The sequence below is a fragment of the Pipistrellus kuhlii genome, unplaced genomic scaffold (genome assembly GCF_014108245.1).
Source record: "Pipistrellus kuhlii isolate mPipKuh1 unplaced genomic scaffold, mPipKuh1.p scaffold_m20_p_1, whole genome shotgun sequence".
Taxonomy (NCBI): domain Eukaryota; kingdom Metazoa; phylum Chordata; class Mammalia; order Chiroptera; family Vespertilionidae; genus Pipistrellus; species Pipistrellus kuhlii.
Genome location: NW_023425404.1, coordinates 72189924 through 72209701, shown reverse-complemented (window position 1 = coordinate 72209701; position 19778 = coordinate 72189924). Strand labels below are relative to the sequence as shown.

The 19778-nt window shown below is 45.3% G+C and overlaps 1 protein-coding gene across 5 annotated transcripts in view; it reads right to left on the bottom strand.

The window, feature by feature from the left end:
* Positions 1 to 345: 345 nt before the first annotated feature.
* Positions 346 to 19778, bottom strand: part of NPAS3 (neuronal PAS domain protein 3) — an 865816-nt gene continuing 846383 nt past the window's right edge. For 4 of the 5 annotated variants that reach the window (XM_045585294.1, XM_036451409.2, XM_045585291.1 and 1 more), the window contains 3 exons: positions 11051 to 11198; positions 6924 to 7048; positions 346 to 4809 (listed from right to left, as the gene is read on the bottom strand). In XM_045585294.1, the coding sequence (XP_045441250.1) occupies positions 3389 to 4809; positions 6924 to 7048; positions 11051 to 11198 (1694 nt within the window). In that variant the 3' untranslated portion in view covers positions 346 to 3388. The remainder of the gene's footprint in view (positions 4810 to 6923; positions 7049 to 11050; positions 11199 to 19778) is intronic. The other variant, XM_045585289.1, reaches the window with a different exon arrangement.

Here is a 19778-nt window from a genome sequence, read left to right as displayed (position 1 = left end):
GCATTAATAAAAGAATGCACACTTCCAATAGTGGTTAAGGTTGCAGGCCCATCGCTTGGCTTGGGCAGCGTGCATAGTAATGCTTAGTATGACAATGAGTTGGGGTAGCTGAAAATTTAGGATGGTTGCAAGTTTGTGTAGTATTTGGATTAGCATCTTAATCTGTGCCTTGTCAGCCTCATCAGTACACAAGCTATACATTTTTTTTCAAAACTAGCAAAAATATGAATGCATTAAACATTTTTTTCTTTTAATTGAGAATTATGACCAAGGTACCTGCTTAAACAAATACTACCAGCAGTCATTAATTAGGATGGTTACATGTAAAAGAAATGATGCCAGATAGTAACAAATCCAAGAGAAATTTATTATGAAAATGGCACCTGTGGATGAAAAAATTAAGTTACATAAAGACAACCATGTATGTGACATGTATGAGAATCTACAAAAGTATAAAAAGAACCCTGTTGTAAATGAAGTATGTACATTTCTGATTTGCAGCATTATCAATGGTCAATGAAAAAAATGTTTCAAAATAAGCCAGGCACTCAGGAAGTTAGGTCCGGTTAGCTTCACACAAAACAAATGTATCATAGCTGTCACTTTGTAATGTTTTAATTTATATATATATGTGTGTGGTAGAGTTGGTAACACTGCTAAGATTTTTACAAACAGAATATCCCTTTCCCCATTATTCAGCTACTTGGCACCAGTCTCCTCATAAAAGTTTTCATATATTTGTACAATAGTTAAAAACACAAACAGACACAGTCTTCACAGGTAATGAAGTTTTTTTTTTTTTTTCGTTTTGTAATTTTAACACTATGGATTTAGACAGCAGCTGTGATTATCTGTTAGTTTAAATCACCAGAAATCATTTTGACACAACACAGAAACATTTATAAAAGAAAAACAAACAGCTATTTAGCTGTTCTTTGTAGCTGATAGGTGCATTCCTTTGATTGTTCGATAGCTAGAATAGAGCTTCCAAAATTAATGTTTAAATTTCGTGATTAACTTTCTTCACCTTCCAAACCTATTAAATCCTTGAATTAAGCTCATTATTAAATGATGACTTATTCCACAGTGGTTTGGGCCCAGCTCATGGAATTAAAGATCCTAGAGGAATTCACTCAACACAGTGATATTTAAAGGACAGCTGAGTTACTATAGTAGCATTGCACGCATAAACATATATATATATATATGACAATTCTATATTCCATTATACCTTCCCCTCCTGTTTTTAAAAAACGTTGGTTGACCTTTGAACTAATTTTCTGTCTCACTGGTAATTGCTTTATTATATTGCTCCATCAGCCAACCTGGAAGGAAACCAAAGAAAAGCACCCACTGCTTATAGGTAGAGCACAAGGGACTCTGGGAATGTTAACAACTGAGGCTATATGGCATCAATTTATTGAATATATCTGAGCATTACTCTTCACTCTGGAAGAAAGAGTCATACCAGAATTCCATGTGGGAAAAATGGCTCCATTAACCTTGAGCTAGTTAAGAGTCTTTTTATCTCTGAGAATGAAAAAGGTTTTGGAGAACGGGGAAGGAAAGACGAGGAAGGGAAAGGGGAGAGGATAGGGAGAGGGAAAGAAAGGAGAGGTTGGGAGAATTTCACACACCAGAATAAGCAACAGCAGGAATTTTATAAAGTGAAACGGAAGGTTCACAGACAGTAGAAGCAGCATAGGGGTGACATTACAGAGGAAGGCCACTGCACAAAAATCACTAACCCCCAAGAATCACTGATTCACTAGGACTGCAGGAATGGGACGGGACTACCCCGACTAGAGAGAGAGCACAGAGAAGACAAAGGACAAAACAACTACATTAGCTCAGTATATACTGCATATAGAAACACATTGAAACCGCAATGGACGACAGCCAAGGACATGTACACATTGCAGACATTACAGTTCTCACATCTGTTATTGGATGCCTTAACAAACAGCTGCCAAAATGGAGTGGAAGAAGAATTTATACTTGACAGTCATTTGGAGTGTTTGACACTACACTGATTTCTGGCAACAAAGACAAAATAGGATATTTTTTTCTTTTTCTTTTTCTTTTTTTTTTTTTTTGTACTTAATGTGCAGTTTTCAGTTGAGTTATCTGTTTGAAGTTTATTAACCCATTCTTTATTTTTAAGCTGTATTGGTTCCAACCTAGAAATAAGAGAATCAAAGGGAAAAGAAATTCCATCAAATCAAATCAGTCCCCCCAAAATACAAACTTTTTTTTTTTTTAGCAAGAAATGAAAAAAAAAAAAGAATTAAAAGATGTTAAATATTTCTCCTCTTTTACTCTGAAGTGTTATTGACGTTGCAAAAATTAGCCTCAGTTAGACTGAGAAGGGGGGGGGGGGGCTTAACGAAAGGCAGTATGTACCTAACCTGCTCCTCAATCGGTTTGATTGAGTTTCCCATAAGCCCCTTCGAAAAGGGCTTTACGGACCCATTACATTGAATGTGAGGCTACGCTTGTGAGTTGGGAGGCAACACATTTAAGTTCCGCAGCAAACGTTAATGAGGGCTTTGTCTTAACTCACCAGGGCGACTGTAGCAATGGACTCCAGACCAGGACAGGACACACGTTTTCTTCCCCCCCCAAAACCCAGCCAGGAGCTGCATTTTGTATGAAGACATTACAGATTAATAAATGATAGCACCATGGTTTTAGAAATTAAGTTAATGTTTCAGTAATTAACATTTAGTCCCACTGTTGTTGGTTTGTTTTAAACATTCTAGTCACAGGCCAGAAATTAAGTTTTAAGAACCCAAATTACTTTTATGTGCAAGTAAGAAAAATCTTAAAATCTTAACCATAAAAAGAGAATTAAATTCTGCATAAAATTCTAAAATACTATCTCCCTATTTTTTTTTTAAAGGAATTAGGAACAAAAACCAAAAAAGAGCCACCCCATTTCATTTGACTTAGTCAAACAGGGCACATTGTTTATGCTTGTCTCTTGCAATCTTGATCACATCAAGATCGTTAGGAAGAAAAATGGTTGTCACTTGAGAAATCTCTTGACCACAAGACTGAGTATTCTATGGCAGAGGCATATACGCATTAAAGACATCTTAATAAAGATGCAAAAGGAAAGCAAAACAACCCAACACACATCTTAGAAGAAGAAGAAGACAAAACGGCAGGTCACTGGTCCTCTGGCCCCGGAAGGCCAAACATAAACATATCTTTACAGGAAAGCATAGGTCAAGTTAAAGAAAGGGGGTGAGGGGATGGGATGGGGACCGTCGTGTGGTGGAGAGAAGATGCTGACCTGCCCAAATTCAAAGTGCTAGAATAAAGGTGGAAACGGAAAAACGCCCACGATGCCTCCCCTTGGACCGCCCTGCGGGGGGCGGGCGCCTCAGTCGTCCTTGCGCTCCAGCGCCTGTGCGGCGGCGATGCCGTTGCTGTAGACGGGGAAGGGCAGCGTGGAGAAGAGCCCCTCGGCCGTGGTGAACACGTTGCCCCCCGGCATCTGCGTCAGGCTGGCCGCCGCGCTCACCGCGCCGCCGAACGGTCCCGACATGTTGAGCCGGTGCACGTGGTGGTAGAGCATCTCCATTGGCGTCTTGGGGTCGAGGCCGAAGCCCGGGCTGTTGACGTCCACGAAGTTGACGGCGTGCGCGTTGGGCAGCAGGTTGCCCTGCATGGCCAGGGTCACCTCGGCGGGCGCGTAGCGGATGGTGCCCGTGGTGTAGACCCGCTGCGCCGCCGCAGTGCCGGTGGCCGCCAGCGTCCCGGTCACCCTGTGCACCAGCGGCAGCACCACGTTGCCCGCCTGCAGCCTCTGCAGCGCCTCCAGGTCCCCGGGGTACAGCAAGGAGTTGGGCGCGCTGGGGCCACCCCCAGTGCCGCCGCCACTGCCGCCTCCACCGCCGCCGCCACCCCCCGGGTGCTTGTCCCGCGGGGATGCTGACAGCGGGGGCGACAGGGGGTCGGAGGTGACGGGGGCCAGGGCCGAGGTGGCCGAGGCGCCGAACTGAGTCTTGCGCGGGGCCGCGCTGTCTGCGCCGCCGGGCGGGGTGAGGACCGAGTCGGGGATGGCCACGTGCAGGCCCCCACCGCCCCCGCTGCCACCCCCGGCCCCGCCGCCGCCGCCCTGACCCTGCGGGGACGGGAAGTGCTCGGGGTTGGAGTTGGGGGGCTTGGTCATGCTGTAGGGGGACTCGTTCCTGGAGATCTCCCTGTTGGGCGGGTAGTTCCAGATGCTGCTGTCGTTGTCGAAGTTGATGGGCTCGGCGATCTCCGTCTTGATCTTGAGCACCGACGAGGCGGCGCTGTTGGGGGAGGCCAGCAGCCGCGGGGGCTCCACCAGGCCCCCCTCCAGGCCCGGGCTGGACGCGCTGGACAGGCGCCGGCGGCTGGCGCTGCCGCCCTTCTGCCGCTTCCGCCGCTTCCTGCGCCGCTGGAGCCTGCCCGCCGCCTGCGCGCCCGCCTCGCCCGCGCTGTCCGAGTCCTTGGCGCTGGCGCTGTCCGACGTGAGCGGCTCGCAGTCCTGCAGCCGCGGGTCCGGCTCGCTCTCCACGTAGCGCTCCACCTTGATCTGCATGGGCCCCAGCGCGCGGAAGCCTTCCTCCCCGGCCTTGGGGTTCTCGAAGTCCGAGTGCTCGAAGCTGTCGTCGTCGCTGTCGCGGCTGTCGGGGTTGCTGGAGCTGTGGCCTTGGTCGTGGCAGTTCATGTCCTGGTCGCACGTGCTGCCCGACTTCTTCCGGTCGGGCTCCGGGTCCTCGCTGTTCTCGGACTGGTTCCCCTTCTCGTCGGACTTGGAGTTCTCGTTGTCCTCTGTGTGGGGCCCGCGGTGGCCCGGGCGTGGCGGGAGGGGAAGAGGAGGCAAAGGAGACACCAGGTTAGCAAGGGCGAGGCTCATCCCCCACTTTTTGGGTGTGTGTGTGTGTGTGTGGGGAGGGGGTGTGCGCGGGGGAGCTGTGTTGCGTCCCTAAGCTTCTCCACACCACCTTGATGCCCTGCTTTCTCTCTCGAGGGCCCAGGTTAGCTGGACCTTTCCGCAAAGTGTGGTCCCTGGCCCAGCAGCACTGGCAGGACTGGACACTTGCTGCAAAGGCAGCGTCCCAGCTTCCCCATCGGTCAGATTTTGTATTTGAATAAGATCCTGTGGAGATGAACAGGTGCATTAACGACTGAGAGGGCCTGCAGAACTACCCGAGGGAGTCAGAGTACACATCTTAGAATAGGGTGTGAGCCGCACAGAAAAATGGTGCTGTGCAAGGTGGTTTTCTAAAGAGGTCTGGCACCTTCCACGGGTGACTACCTGTTCGTGGAAAACCATGTTCTTTTCATAAAGATACTTTTCTCTGCACTACTCACCACCATCTGATTCACCGTATGTTTTATTTATTTTTATTAACTTCTGTCTCTCCCAACTGGCATATATGCTCCATGGGGCAAGGAATGTTTGCCTTTTTGGCCCCCTGTGTAAATGAGAAGCAGAGTCTGTCTATTCTAGAACTTCTGCACCAGGACAGAACTTTCTGATGAATGCAGTTTAGGAGCCAGGAAAACAATCAGATCCTCTGGGAGTGACCCTCACCACCTGGGCTTCCCTGAGGCTGTGTCTGGAATAGAGGGATATTGTTTACAAACCCGGAGAGCAGGTGCCCTAAGGCTGGGGAGTGTCCAGGAACCCTAGCTGTCCAACACTTTTTAGGGAGAATAGATTTTCTCAGGACCACAACCTCAGAAGAGTTAGGGATGATGCTGGTTTTATGGCTCTGCTGTGATGCTTTTGGGTGGCAGCCTGGACTAGAACCTTGATCAAAGCATGGAACTACCCAGGCCTTCCTGTGGCCAAAGAGATTGGGTTAGAAGAGGCTCAGGGCTTTGGGCAGCTCTGAACTCCTGTGAGTTCCGTGTTCCCTGGCTCTCTATGTCTGTGCAGGGGCCTAAAGATTGGGGGAAAGGTACATTTTTTAACATTAATTTTCCTGTGCTCCAAAGAGCTCAGAAAGCCTACTTCTCAAATACCGTATTTTCTGGCTTATATGACGACCCCCTAATTTTACAGTTAAAACATAGGTTTAGGCTTATATTCGCTGTATAAGACTACCCCCCACTTCCGAGGCATGTTCTGTACCCGAAGTTACACTGTGTTCTAGTAAAAAGCCTGCTCAGATTGGCCAGAATCAGAGAGGCGGTCTATTAAAAAAACAAACAAACAAACAAACTGGTGTTGCCTCAGAAGTGGGGGGTAGTCTTATACAGTGAATATAGGCCTAAACCTATGTTTTAACTGTAAAAATTAGGGGGTCGTCTTATACACCGGAAAATACTGTAACCAGAAATGGGAAAGCATGGGTTTGCTCTGCAGAGATGTAGGAAATGAGTAACAGCCCGGCACCTGAGTCATTGCCAAGGGCATTAAGTATCCCACTTTAGAGGCTTCCTTCCAGCCTGGTGAGGATGTGGATATTTGGGTACATAGTCAGAGTCTGTCTTTGAGCACCAGAGACATCTCTGCTATCTGCTTCTGGTAAAGAGGCCAGCCCTCACTATGGGGTTAGGGCAGGGCCCCTTCTGTATGGCCAGTGGAGGGCTGACATGAAGTATATTTGTGTGCATATATTTATACAGTACGGTATATCTACATGTATGTAAATATATCACAACATACACATAAGTATATATTTACACACATAATGTATATATTTATACACTATCACATAGAAATGTTAAGTATTGTGTGTATACACATATGTGTGTATAATGTATGTGGTGGTATAAGTACAGTGTTTATATACACATCTGTGTAGAAAGAGAGGCTCAGCAAATGTCGTAAAATCGGCCAGTTGCCGTGCTCTGCCGATGGCCCTCTGCCGTGACCCATCCCGCACGCCCGGAAAGGCACGCCATAACTGCAGAACACGGAGAAGGAGTAATACCTGTAATACCTGAGGTGTCTTTAGAGTCTGACTCAGAGTCCGACGTCTCCGAGGACTCCGAAGTCTTCTCCGGCAGGTGGGGGAGCTGTGCGATGTCCATCGGGGTGTCCTTGTACTCGGGATTACTGCGGGGAGGGGAGGGAGGACTCGTCAGGAGTGCACACACCCACTCTGCACAGTTTGCTCTCCACCATCCTCTTCCCATTTCCTTGCCCCAAACTTTTGGAGTTTAGAGCGTGTAAACGACTAAGCATGAAATAATTTCTCTGTTCATCATGGCAATTTTACTGAAGCTTGGATGCCTGTGCGGGACACAGGTGCACCCTGCTATGATGATTGAATACCCAAATACTACACGAAAGCCACTAAAAAGCTTTTACATAATCAGGTACCACTGGGGGCCAGGAACTGTGCTGCTTGACATTCCTCACAGTATAACACCTGGGGGAGGGGGCAGAGAGGAGGAGAAGCATTCTCAGCAATTCCTTCCCATAGCCCCTGGGGTGCCCTGTCTTTTCCTGGGCTCCTCATGAGCCCATGCCTCGGTACCTTTGTCTTGGCTCCTTGATGGAGCATCTCAGGTATTCAGATGGCTCCAAGGCAGTGTGTGTGGGGGGGAGGGGCAGAGCCCTGAGTGCCTAAGATCTGACAGATGCACAGGTGCTCCCTGGGATGCGTGGATTACGGCTACTGAACTGTCAACACACCCATTACAATCACATTTTCATCTGTGCATGTGGTGTACACCTGTAACTTGTTAGCTGGAAATTCGATTGCGGTGGGGAGGTCCCAGTGTGAAAGAGACCCTAAGCAGAATGGAGCTAACCTCACTTGCACAAACATGTTGAATTTTTGTTCAATTTTAAATTCAGAAATAAGCCTTTTCTGGAAAAGTGAGACTATTCAGTCAATTTGAGCTAGCTGTCTTCTAAAAATGCCACTCCAAGGCTGGCCCAAGGCGTGAGCAGTGCAGGCTACTATAACCAGAAGCCACAAAGAAAGTCTCTTGCCTCAAAAAGGAAGATGCCTCTGCTAACCCTCCATAATGCTTAGCCAACCAGAGGCTTGCAAAAGAGCAGTGGTTCTCAATCTTTCTAATGTCGCCACCCTTTAATACAGGTCCTCATGTTGTGGTGACCCCCAACCATAAAATTATTTTGGTTGCTACTTCATAACTGCAATTTTGCTACTGTTATGAATCGTAATATAAATATCTGTGTTTTCCAATGGTCTTTGGCTCTACAGCAGCGGTTCTCAACCTGCAGGTCGCCTAAGACCATTGGAAAACACAGATATTTACATTACGATTCATAACAGTATCAAAATTACAGTTATGAAGTAGCAACCAAAATAATTTTATGGTTGGGGGCTCACCACAATATGAGGAGCTGTATTAAAGGGTCGTGGCATTAGAAAGGTTGAGAACCACTGCCATAGAGGTTTACCAAATCATTTGCTAATTTCTAGTGAAATTCCTGTATTAAAGAGTCACTGGTTCAGTAACTAAAATTTCACGTCTCTGGGAGGGTTAATTCACTAAGATGGATTATCAGACGGATACTCCGTAGTGTGAATTAGCTTCAGCAGTGGTGCTTTCTTTAGGTAATCAGATGAGACTAATGGTGGAAAGGAAGCCTTAGCACTAATGCAGTTTCGGAATATTCCGAGTCTGTAATTCTACCAAGCATTGTGAGGGAATGGGAGGAAGACTGGGGAGTAATCATCTCAGAACAGAGAAAACAAGCCTAGATGGAGCCCAGGAGAGATTCTGAGGAGGAAGAAGGAGCATGGCAACATTGCTCAGGGAAGAACAAAGGACAAGAAGGTAGGAAAGAAAAACAAACTTGAGTAGTTGCTGTTCGCCAAGGCCAGTTCTTTTCTTACTAGATTTCTAGCCTATAGAAGTGATACCAAGGACTTGGCACTTGGCAGAGTTTTTTCCTGCTAAAGCCCATCTATATTAGTCTCCTTTGGTCCAGATGGCATGGAGGTTCACAAGTTATTTGACACTTATGGTCTCTAGTTATTGAACTCAAGGCGAGTCTTTAGAGGTTAGCTGAAACAGGTCTAGCATGTCTGAGATTGAGGTTCTTGAGCCTGAAGACTTGTCTTTGGTGCCCAATCTGATTTATTCCTCTCCCTATGTTATTAGATGGACTAGAATCACCAAACACTCATGAGCTTGTCCATGTGGTTCTCAGCTATACTAACAGTGTGCACCCAGAGCTGCATGGACTGACCTCTCCTTAACCCTTCTCATGCCCTCTGTCTGGAGGCAGAGCAGGACGTCATGAGAATGATGGTGGGCCAGGAAGATCCAAATAGGAAGAGATCTCCCTGAATGGGAGCAACAACCATATAGATTGTTTCAGTACCCTAGGTTACATCACTGTGGGAAACAGCCGTCTTACCTATGATGTCCCTGTTACCTGTGTCTAGTTCTTAATAATAATGGGTCTCCTTAGCACAACTCCATTTTAACCCCCAAGCAAAATACTGTCAATGACATAGAATCTTACTCTATTTCCTCATTGGCATTGAGTTTTTATAACCTTCTGCTCGACATATTGCCACTGTTCCATAACCTTTATATAAAGAGATTTCTTGATGCCATAAATACACAATTGCATGAAATTCAGGCCTTGGAGGAATCCACATTAAATACACATACCTTTAGAGAGAATTGATGTAGAGTAGAAGAGGTCAAAAAAGGGGAAAAAAAGTAGATAAATGAAGACTCTTTTAAGTGGTGCACATTAAAACCCTCTCTAGAGCAATAATCATTAGTGTCTGATTGATATGCTATTGGTAGCAAGCACATTCATGCCTTCAAGTCATCACCAACGTGCATGAATACACTCTGAAGGGCCAGCGTGCTGATGAGCCATGGTTGTCAGCGTCTCAGCTCCATTTGGCTGTCTCAAAGAAAAATGGGATTCAAGGACTCCCTGTCTAGATAATCAGCCAAAGGGCAACAACTTCCATTCATAAGACCTATCCGAAGTTTTCCTGCTCAGCTCATGTGTGGGCTCTGCTCGGTGGCTGCAGGCCAAGGGAAGCCGGAGGCGGGACTGACAGCGGTGGGAGGGAGCCGGCTGAACGGTCAGATAGCTCCATGGCAGGATTGGTGAGAACCTCCCACAGAGCTTGCCCCCAAATGCAGACCACCCAGGCTTTGGTCTTGGCTAGTTTTTTGCTAGTTTAAATCCAAAGGCAGAAAGGAGGAAGGACTGAGAAATGGTGCTGCATCCTAGAATTTAGGAAGCTTTTGAGTCTGGCCACATTCATGGATGTCAATTTGAGGGCACATTAATAAAGGTAAAACTTGCCTGAGGTCACAGACTAGGCAAAAGAAGGCTGACTTCATTTTTATACTGACACTAAAGGCCCAGTGCATGAAATTTGTGCACGTGGGGGGTGGTTTGCTATGCCTGGCCTGCACCCTCTCACAGTGGGACTGACAGTGTAGGCCTACTCCCCCTGGGGAGGCTAAGCTGGGTAGTCGGACATCCTCTTGCACTGAGCGTCTGCCCCCTGGTGGTCAGTGCATGTCAGTGACAGGTCATTCTGCTGTCTGGCTGATTTGCATATCACCCTTTTATTATATAGGATTATCTTAATTCTAGCAAAGCAAGTGACTTTGCTTATCAAAACTTCAATCCTATGCAATACGCTGGGGGATTCAAAGGCATGGGGTACAGGAGAACTATAATGTACCTTGCTTAATTTTATCCTCTCTTGCTTAATTTTCACAAGGATTGGAGTGTGTGAGTGCCTGTAAGTACATGTGAAGAAGGGGGTGCTTTTGAAGGCATCAGCTTTAGGCAAACGTCTATATTCTTTTTACGGCCTGAGCATTTGTGGGAAAACCAAAGCAGCTTCTGCAGAGCTTTCCAAATGCTGACAGACCAAGAACTATTGACAGTGTTGTGAATTTGCCCCGGAAGTCCCTTCCAACACAGCTTTGATCTTTTCACATTTCTCTGACTCTTGTGGAAAGAAAAGCAGCATTTCCACATAATTGCACACCTGATACTGTCAAAAGATAACACAACATGCCAGAGACTAACCATTGGGATGCCCGTTTTGTGACTGAAACAGAAGCAAACAAGAATTGGAAAATCTACCTAAGAAGATAATTCACCCAGATGATGTTCTTCTCATTCGCATTCTTGGCGTTGATAGCGATGGTGGCACTAGACTGTATCCAGATATAGCCTCCATTCTTCTGCATCCAACGGTAGTACTTCGTCACACACTGGCCCTTATTCAGCACTGGAGGGGGAAAAACAAAGCAGAAGGCCCTGCGTGTTAGGACTGGGACGAGGTGACTGTCATGTCTGCAAAACCTCCAGCTTAGGAAGAAGGGAGGAGCGCCCTGAGCCAGGGTGGCTCCCTGTGTGCTTAATGCAGAATGCCATTAGCAGAACAAATAAAATCAACAATCCAGTGGAGCAGCGTCTCCCCAGGGAGGGTTACTCGCGTGTGTAGCAAGACTTTGTTCCATTTTGGGCAGCCATGGAGTGAAAGGAAGAATAAAAGGACTACAAATCTTTTTGGCTCACAGAATCCCTAATGCAGTGTGGATATTGTCAATGGGTTCGCCATCGGATGGCAACAAAGGCGAATGTGTACAGATTTATTCATAGCTTCGAGGTAGACCTCTTTGAGATTCTGGGTATTCAAGGCACTCTGGAGATACTTTCCCCCCTCCTTTGACTGCCCACCTCCGTGCGAGCGGGCGGTGTCAACCAGCGTCCTTGTGCCTCTGTTCCTTTTGATCTCATGCAACGGAATTTACAGCCCATGTAGAAGCTAAATTTACATTGGTCAGTCAGGGGAAATTCTGGTGAGACTTGACAAATGTTGGAGCAAAATAAATTTCCCAACCGAGTCAGAGAGAAACGCTGGCCTAAGGGAGGCACAGAATTGACTTGGCTGGAGCCAGAGTGACAGCTCCACACAGACGCTGAAATATGGCCCGAAATGAAGGAACAAGTAAAAACAATCAGTAATGTGAAACGGTGCCATTAAATACCCACGGAAAGAGAGCTTTAAAATGCAGATGTTAAAAAATGATACTTTAACCAAAATCTTGCCAAGTCGAAATTGATTTGACTTGTATCTGGGTATTCCTGAGCTAGTAAAAGGAGGGGAAATGCATTAAATCATCCCTGAAATAAAGTGCTAGGGGTCGGAATGGTTTAAAAAGATGCTGGAAACGTGCAAATCCTCAGCTATTGCTTGGATACGCATGGCAGCCACTCCACACCCCCCCCAGCAGCCTGCCAGCTGGCTGGCCACTAGAGGGCAGTGTGCACTCGTCCACATCACCCGCGTTTGGCATGTCCTTGTCTCTGTCTGCTAAAATGAAAAAGCTCTAACTGCTGTAATAAATTTGGCTAAATTAGCTGCTAAATGGTTATCTCAAGTAATATGTATTTGCATTAATCATCTTGCTCTAAACCAGAACAAGCCAGAGTCCTAAAGACGTAGTAAATTCATATTGTCCATTTAATTACGGCTAATAAGTGCTTCATATACAATAGTTCCATGAAGTACTTTTTTTGGGGGGGGGGGGGTAGATGGGTAAAGGGAAGTCACTTTGGAAAAGAGCTGTGGTTAAGTGTTTAAGGATGGTGAAGCACTTTGCTGACATGTCTGAGCCACTCTTCCCGGCCCCGAAAGTGATAAAAAAAACACACCCAAACCTCCACCTATTATACTCATAAACATATAAGTGTCAATGCCTTTCTCCAATTCCTCCCTTTTCTCACAACACACTAAATGGATGGTTGTAAAGCTGAAATAATTATATATCTTAACAGTTGCTTGGGAAAGCCTGGCTTTGATGAGGGCTTCAGGTAGTAGCAAGTTCTGTTCCATAACTATTCCACAGCGTAGGGTGCTTTTAAGTCCGGGACTGTCACCTGCTGGTGGCCAGGCTCCACAGGGGGCATTGTACTGGCCTCTTGTGTGCGGATATATGTTCTGCCATTCTGTGTGCATGGCTTTTCAGGCTACAAGACTGTGTGGTGAAGCTGAGAGCAGTAAAATACTAACTACGTCACACAGCTCTCTGTAAACTATTGTTGCATGCAACAAGCTGTGCTTTATTCAGATCCTGTCAACCTGGTTATCTGTTCGTAGAGGAATAATGGGTTATGAAATTCTGCCCACTATTTTCACAGAGAAAGTTGATAGCCCCCAATCAGGGATTGGTGTATAATTGTCAGCTGTGTAACTGGAACAAGGAATTATTATTATTTTTTAAAATATATTTTATTGATTTTTCACAAAGAGGGAAGGAGAGGGATAGTTAGAAACATCCATCAACTGCCTCCTGCACACCCCTCACTGGAGATGTGCCCACAACCAAGGTACATGCCCTTGACTGGAATCGAACCTGGGACCTTTCTGTCCATAGGCCGACGCTCTATCCACTGAGCCAAACCGGTTTAGGCAGGAACAAGGAATTATTTTGAATGGTTCTAGTTATTTAACAAAGGCGGAGAGTCTAAGAAGTCTATTTTTTGAAGCACATAAAGAAAACACTGAGGTGGTAGACCACTTAGGTGGCTGGGATTTTGGATTTTTGACCCAAAGCAGACAAATTTAAAATTATATGAGTATCCCCAGAATACTTTGCATAGAAAGGGTCAAAGTGAAAAAGGAATTATAGTCAAATTAGGATGTACAGAATCAACATAAAGATCAGTCCCTCTTTTTAATACTTTCTCTTACTTAGAGACAAAGAAAGAAAAAATCTCAAATTTGAAATGCAAAGCCCACACACACAATGTCTCCCTCCCCGGGGGGATCCCCACTGTGCTCTGGAAGGGTGGCGGTGTCGTTGTGAGGTAAGGCAGTACGACTCCTGGTGTGCTTACGTGCATCTGTGCCTCCTGAGAAGATACATACACATTTATTAGCCTTCTTCAATACAGCCTTCTTCATCACCCAGGCAAAGGGCCACCTAGCAAAGGCGCGGACCTCCTGACAGAGAGGCAGGCCCGGTAAGTGTTGATGTGAGGAGGTGGTTGTGAGAGGATTGACAAGGGGTTCCTTGGGTGCCAGGAGCTAGTTGAGGCCTTTCACATACCCTGGTGAGTGCCACAGAGTAGATCTGGGAGCCCACCCTCGCTCGGCTGAGGAAAAGTTTGACTTAATCCATTACTCTACCCCCCCCCCCCCCTCCTCCCTGAAACCAGCCTGACAAACAGAATTCTTAAAAGGCCACCATTTAACCATGGTCTCAGATCACGACTATTTCCTGAGGATTAGCATTTTCTGAATGAGACCCCACATGCTGGTGGGAATCTACACAGGTAGGATAAGGCCCCGAGTTAGCGCCACGGTGGCATCCACTGATGACTAGAGTGTTGCCTAGTTGCTTTTGTTTTTCAAGAGGCCCCATAAAAGAGGTTCCAGTGGAATTTTGCTTCGTTTAAAATACACAAGGAAAATATTTTTCTTGGGGCTCCAGGATATTGGCAGATCAGCTGGATCGTTTCAGCTGGGCCAGAGGCAGGGTCTGCGGGCCTTTCCTGAGCTCAGGTGTCTTAAGCAGCTCAAGGAGAAGAGTCACCTTAGTGCCAGTTTGTATTACACATTTTAATTTAGGTAATTTGAAAAACACAAAACTTTATTTTTTTTTCCATTCTCTTTAATCCAGTAGCTGTTGTTTTATTTTTGAGTTTTAGCTTGTGATAGAAAATGAGAGAATGTGTGTTTCAGTGTATCTCATTTTTTTTTTTTTGTGATGAAAAACAGAAATAAGCATGATGTAAGTCATTTGTTGTTAAAGTCCTTAAAATATGGTTAATTGTCCCTTGAAAAGATTCTGGGAGTAATTTCGTAGCAATGTGCTCAAACTATAGAGAGAGAGAGAGAGAGGGAAGGCATGTGCAGGCCCTGTCTTTAACCTGACGTCATGATGAGGTAGGACCCCTTCCCTAGCACCTTCTTTGTGATCGAGGTCAAAGTCTACCTTTTGCTTTCCACACTGTTTGGTAGCGCAGCCTGTGTGTCTCTCACTGAATTCGTTAATCACATCATCACATCGTCACATCTGTAAAATTACGTCTTTAAAGCTGTGCTGAAGGAATTAGTTTTTCTTAAAGGATCCCTAAACATGTAAATGGTCTTTTCTTAGCTTTTATAGGGCAAAGATGAAGGTAGAGGGAAGACAAGGACCTCTTTCCCAGGTTCACTTACAATCTCAAAGGGTCCCAGGTATGACTGTGAACGTCTCTGCTACTACGCAAGAGCCTGCTCTTTTTCCCCCCTTTAAGATATATTTTATTGATTTTCTACAGAGAGGAAGGGAGAGGGATAGAGAGTTAGAAACATCAATCAGCTGCTTCCTGCACACCTCCTACTGGGGATGTGCCCACAACCAAAGTATTATACATGCCCTTGACTGGAATTGAACCTGGGACCCTTGAGTCCATAGGCGGATGCTCTATCCACTGAGCCAAACCGGTTAGGGCAAGAGCCTGCTCTTTTTTTTACTCTGAAGTCTAGGCTGTAACCACTGCTTTGGCTGTCATCACTCTGAGGAAAGCCATGAACCTGGCATCAGTGCCACCCCACCTTCAAGCTAACGATGCCTGAGTTACAAACCGTGTTCTTCAGAGGAGAGAGGGGACCCCACTGTGAGAACGACACGGCACAGACCAGGAGCCGGAGCCCCTCCGGGCCGCGCTGCGCCAGGCTGCTCATTCACTGGCCGGGCTGGTGGCATCAGAACCCATCCGCCTCCACGTGTGAAGGGGGTGGCCAATATGGTTCAATCAAAAGAGAACTGCAGAGAGCCAGTGTTACCGAACCCGTGACTGAACATGTGGCTTTTTACATCAAATACACCCTCCCTCCCCATTCCCCAGCCACAGACTGGATGCTCAGAGTTATTGAATATCTTTTTTAAATGTCACCGGGTCAGTGGGTTTGGGCTTGCTGGTGGAGATGCAAGAGATGTGCTGCCGTCCCCCCAAACCTGAGGGCCTCTCTGGCTGACGCACACGGCCATGGCCATGGCTCTGCTCTTACCAAGAGGCGGTTCAGTTGTGTTTTTTTTTTGGGGGAGAAACTCGGTCCACAAAGATAGACTGAAGACTGAAAGGACATAAAGGAAGCCTGTGTTCATGGCAGGAACATCATTCTGTCCGTAAATCAAAACAAATGGGTCCAAGTTTGCCTTCAGAAATATGGAGAATAAAAGAGAACATGGCCTCTTCCTGTTGGGCTGTCCTACGAAATCAAAGCCAAAGACTCTAAATAGTGAGTTACTTGTGCCTCACAAAGAAGGAAACAGTCTAATTCGGTGTGAAGAGGAGACAGAGAGCACCCATCAAAAGCGGCCTTTTAGCAAAGTGTCTCACAAAAGGACGTTTTAGTGGCTTGCATATGCATTAAAAAGCGGCAATACTTGGCGTATTCAGGTAAGTATAGAATAAATAGGAAATGGTGAGATCATCGGAGATTTCACACTCACATTCACAGGCTGAACAAAGAGCTTCATTATCGTCCTAGTGACAGGAGGACGCATCTGCAGCGCCATTCACCCTCCTGAGGTACCTCCTTCAACGGCCGCGGAGAACGGAGAGCGGACGCTTTGTGCTGGAAACTCAGAAATTATCTTCAATTCACTAATGTGGAGTGTGTGTGTGTGTGTGTGTGTGTGTGTGTGTGTGTGTGAGAGAGAGAGAGAGAGAGAGAGAGAGAGAGAGAGAGAGAGAGAGAGAGTGTTTCTACTTAATACCACAGCTGGGTGCTTAGCTATAGCCACTGGTTCTCTTTCTACATTCACAAACTGGCAGATGAAACATGAAAAAGAATACTGACTCTTTAATCTCTGCTTTTCCACCTAAGGCCCAAGGCAGGCTGACAGGCAACTTCATTCTGGAAACAGGATTTAAAAAAAAAAAATTCTGGATTACTTTTTCCTCTGCTTTTGAAAACTGTGGGCTTATAGGGGAATGAACCTGACACAGACTTAAAACAAGAACAAGTTTCTTTATCTAAAAAGTTATAGTCCTTGATGCTTTCAGGAAGGTCATTTTCAAAACCCACAGGAGAAACAGCATTAGAGCCAGAAACTGCATTAAGTGCTTATTTACTCACAGTGGAGACAGTTTTTCATTTAGAATTGCTCATAGGATCAACCAAGGCTTTGATGCTGGGCAGACTTTCCTAAAGATTTTGCAATTAGTGAGCTAGATGTCTTAAATAGCAGACATCCATAAATTGGTTTTTAGGTTTTTATTTTTTTTGTGTGTGTGTGTGTTTGTTTTTTGCAAATCTATATGCTGAGCAATATTTGGTAACATTTAATAATATTTGATACTTGTTCTGAGTTTAAGGACAGAGACCTGCGGATGTTCTGTGAACAATATGCATCATCTATGGATTTTCCCCCTAATACGCTAATGACAGGCCCTGTTTGAGTTGCTATCTGTGTGATTTATAACCTCAGAAGAGGTTTTTTCCTATACCCCAGCCAACTGATAGATTTTTATTAACTGTTAATATTGAATCATGCAGAAAACTTTTCATTGATTTAGAACATGTCAATTTGTTAAGTTTTAAAAATAAATTCCCCTTTTCTTTGTGATAATGGACTGATTTGGAGGCCAAAGCTTTTAAACAGCGATGGTGAGGTGTCCTAGGACAGGAAGGATTGAAGTACTTGCGGGTGTGAGTGACATCTGAGATCACAGATACTTTTTCAAGCTGTTTCAGTCCAACCGGGGAGCTCAGTACCACACGTTCCTGCCCTTCTCCACCTAAAGCAGCTAAGGTCAGAGGATGTTTAGCCCCACGCTTTCTTTTTATTGGCAGGGATTTAATATATAAGGGAAAAGCTGTGACTCTTCAACATGGAATTAAGAAAGAATCATGGCTAAAAAATGAGGGAAATGGTGGATTTATTCTCTTTCACTGAATATTGTTTTTAATGTCTCCGCTGTGCCAGGCACCTGCTGTGGGCCTCTCCTCCTATAGCAGTCTCCATGACTCACAGAAATCCCACTCCCTGTGCCAGTAGTTGGTTTACGGTTGGAATATGAGATAGTCCTGGACAGTGAGACTCTTTTTCTGTTTGTCTTTGCTTCTATTTGCCTTTGAATGGGAGATAGACTTTAAAAATATATATATATATATATATATATATTTTATTGATTTTTACAGAGAAGAAGGGAAATAGAGAGTTAGAAACAGCGATGACAGAGAAACATCAATCAGCTGCCTTCTGCACACCCCCCACCAGGGATGTGCCCACAACCAAGGTACATGCCCTTGACCGGAATTGAACCCGGGACCCTTCAGTCCGCAGGCCGACGCTCTATCTACTGAGCCAAACCAGTTTCGGCTGGAAGATAGACTTTTGTCAGTTATTGTCACTAATAAATTTATAATAGTGACAACCATGATGGGAAGCATGGGTGTGTGTGGAGGTGTGTGTCTGGCCTGGCTGAATTCTTCTCCTCCCCCTAGAAGTGAAGGGTGATGGAGTCTCTGGGTGGTTAAATGGGAATGTAGGGAGAACTCCAAAAAGGTAAAAGGGATGAAGGTGGGTCTTCCACTCAGATTTGTTTTATGTCCTCTCAGGGACCCTGTGTTTTGGATGCAGTCACTTCATTAAATCCACTAAACATCTTCAATAAGAAGTATGAAAGTGGAGAGGCATAGACATTCAAAAACTAGTGTTCTGTATAAAATCAGTGATATTTAAAGCGGTCCACACAAATTCTATTTGTTCACTTGTTCTGCAGATTTTCAGAAACCCACGTCCTTTGTTGTTGTGAAAATGTTACCCTCCCACGGAGTCCTGATTGTTGACTGTTCCCCGCACAGCACAGCTATTCGGTCACTTCCTCTGGCGACAGCTCTACTCCAGGGTTTTGTGTTTGATGGTCTCCGCCCAAGTCCCGGGGGATAGACCTTGATTGTTTAAACCGGTCATGTTAATTCCACCACTGCCTGTGTGTGGCTTAGGTTTAGGCATTTGATGAAACACTGGACAATGAGACATAGGGGGTGGCTCTCCTGGAGGACCTAGGGGAATATTTTCTTTTCTTTCCAAAATGAACATAAAATGAGGACTGACTCTTTCCTGACTGTGGGCATTGCCTGTGAAGGACTAAGGGTTGGTGGTTCTCCAGCTGTTTTTTGATCATGAAGTGAAAGGTAATTACAGAGAAAGTATAAGTCATTTTACTTGGGTTTTCTGTTATTTGTACCTAGATGAATTCTAGCTGACAGGCCCCACCGAAAATCCTAGGGCATATGTGGAAGTTCATAAATGGGTTCCAATAACCGGATCCTCAGTCAACCCTACATTACGGAAAACAACAACACTGTATGCTAAAGACATGCGCAAATTAAATCATATGCTACTCATTTGTGTAAAAAAAAAATTTGAGGTCTTTTGGAGACATGAGGGATATCGTTAAATGGGTTTATTTTAAGGCAAGTATTTTTAAAATATGTAGTTTATGGAAGGTAAAGAACAAGATGCTATTGTAAGTAGAAATGGAATTGTTCTAGGTTAAAATGGATGATTTAGAAGTATTCCCCTCTTCCCCCTCCTCCCCCCCCATAATGATTTGTAAGAGCTAGGGTTATTTTCTCTCAAATATCATGTGTTCTTTTTTTTTCTTTCTTTTTTTAATAATTAAAGCAACTACTAATTAAAATAGTGCTAAGAAAAAACACAAGGAATCCACATTAGAATTGTATTAGAATGTATCAGTCAAATCGAAGCTTTGGCTAACTCTCTGAGATTAAGGAGAAAACGTTGTGTGTGATTGAACTTCATGTCCTTCTAAGCCTGGTGTGCACTTACCCCCACCC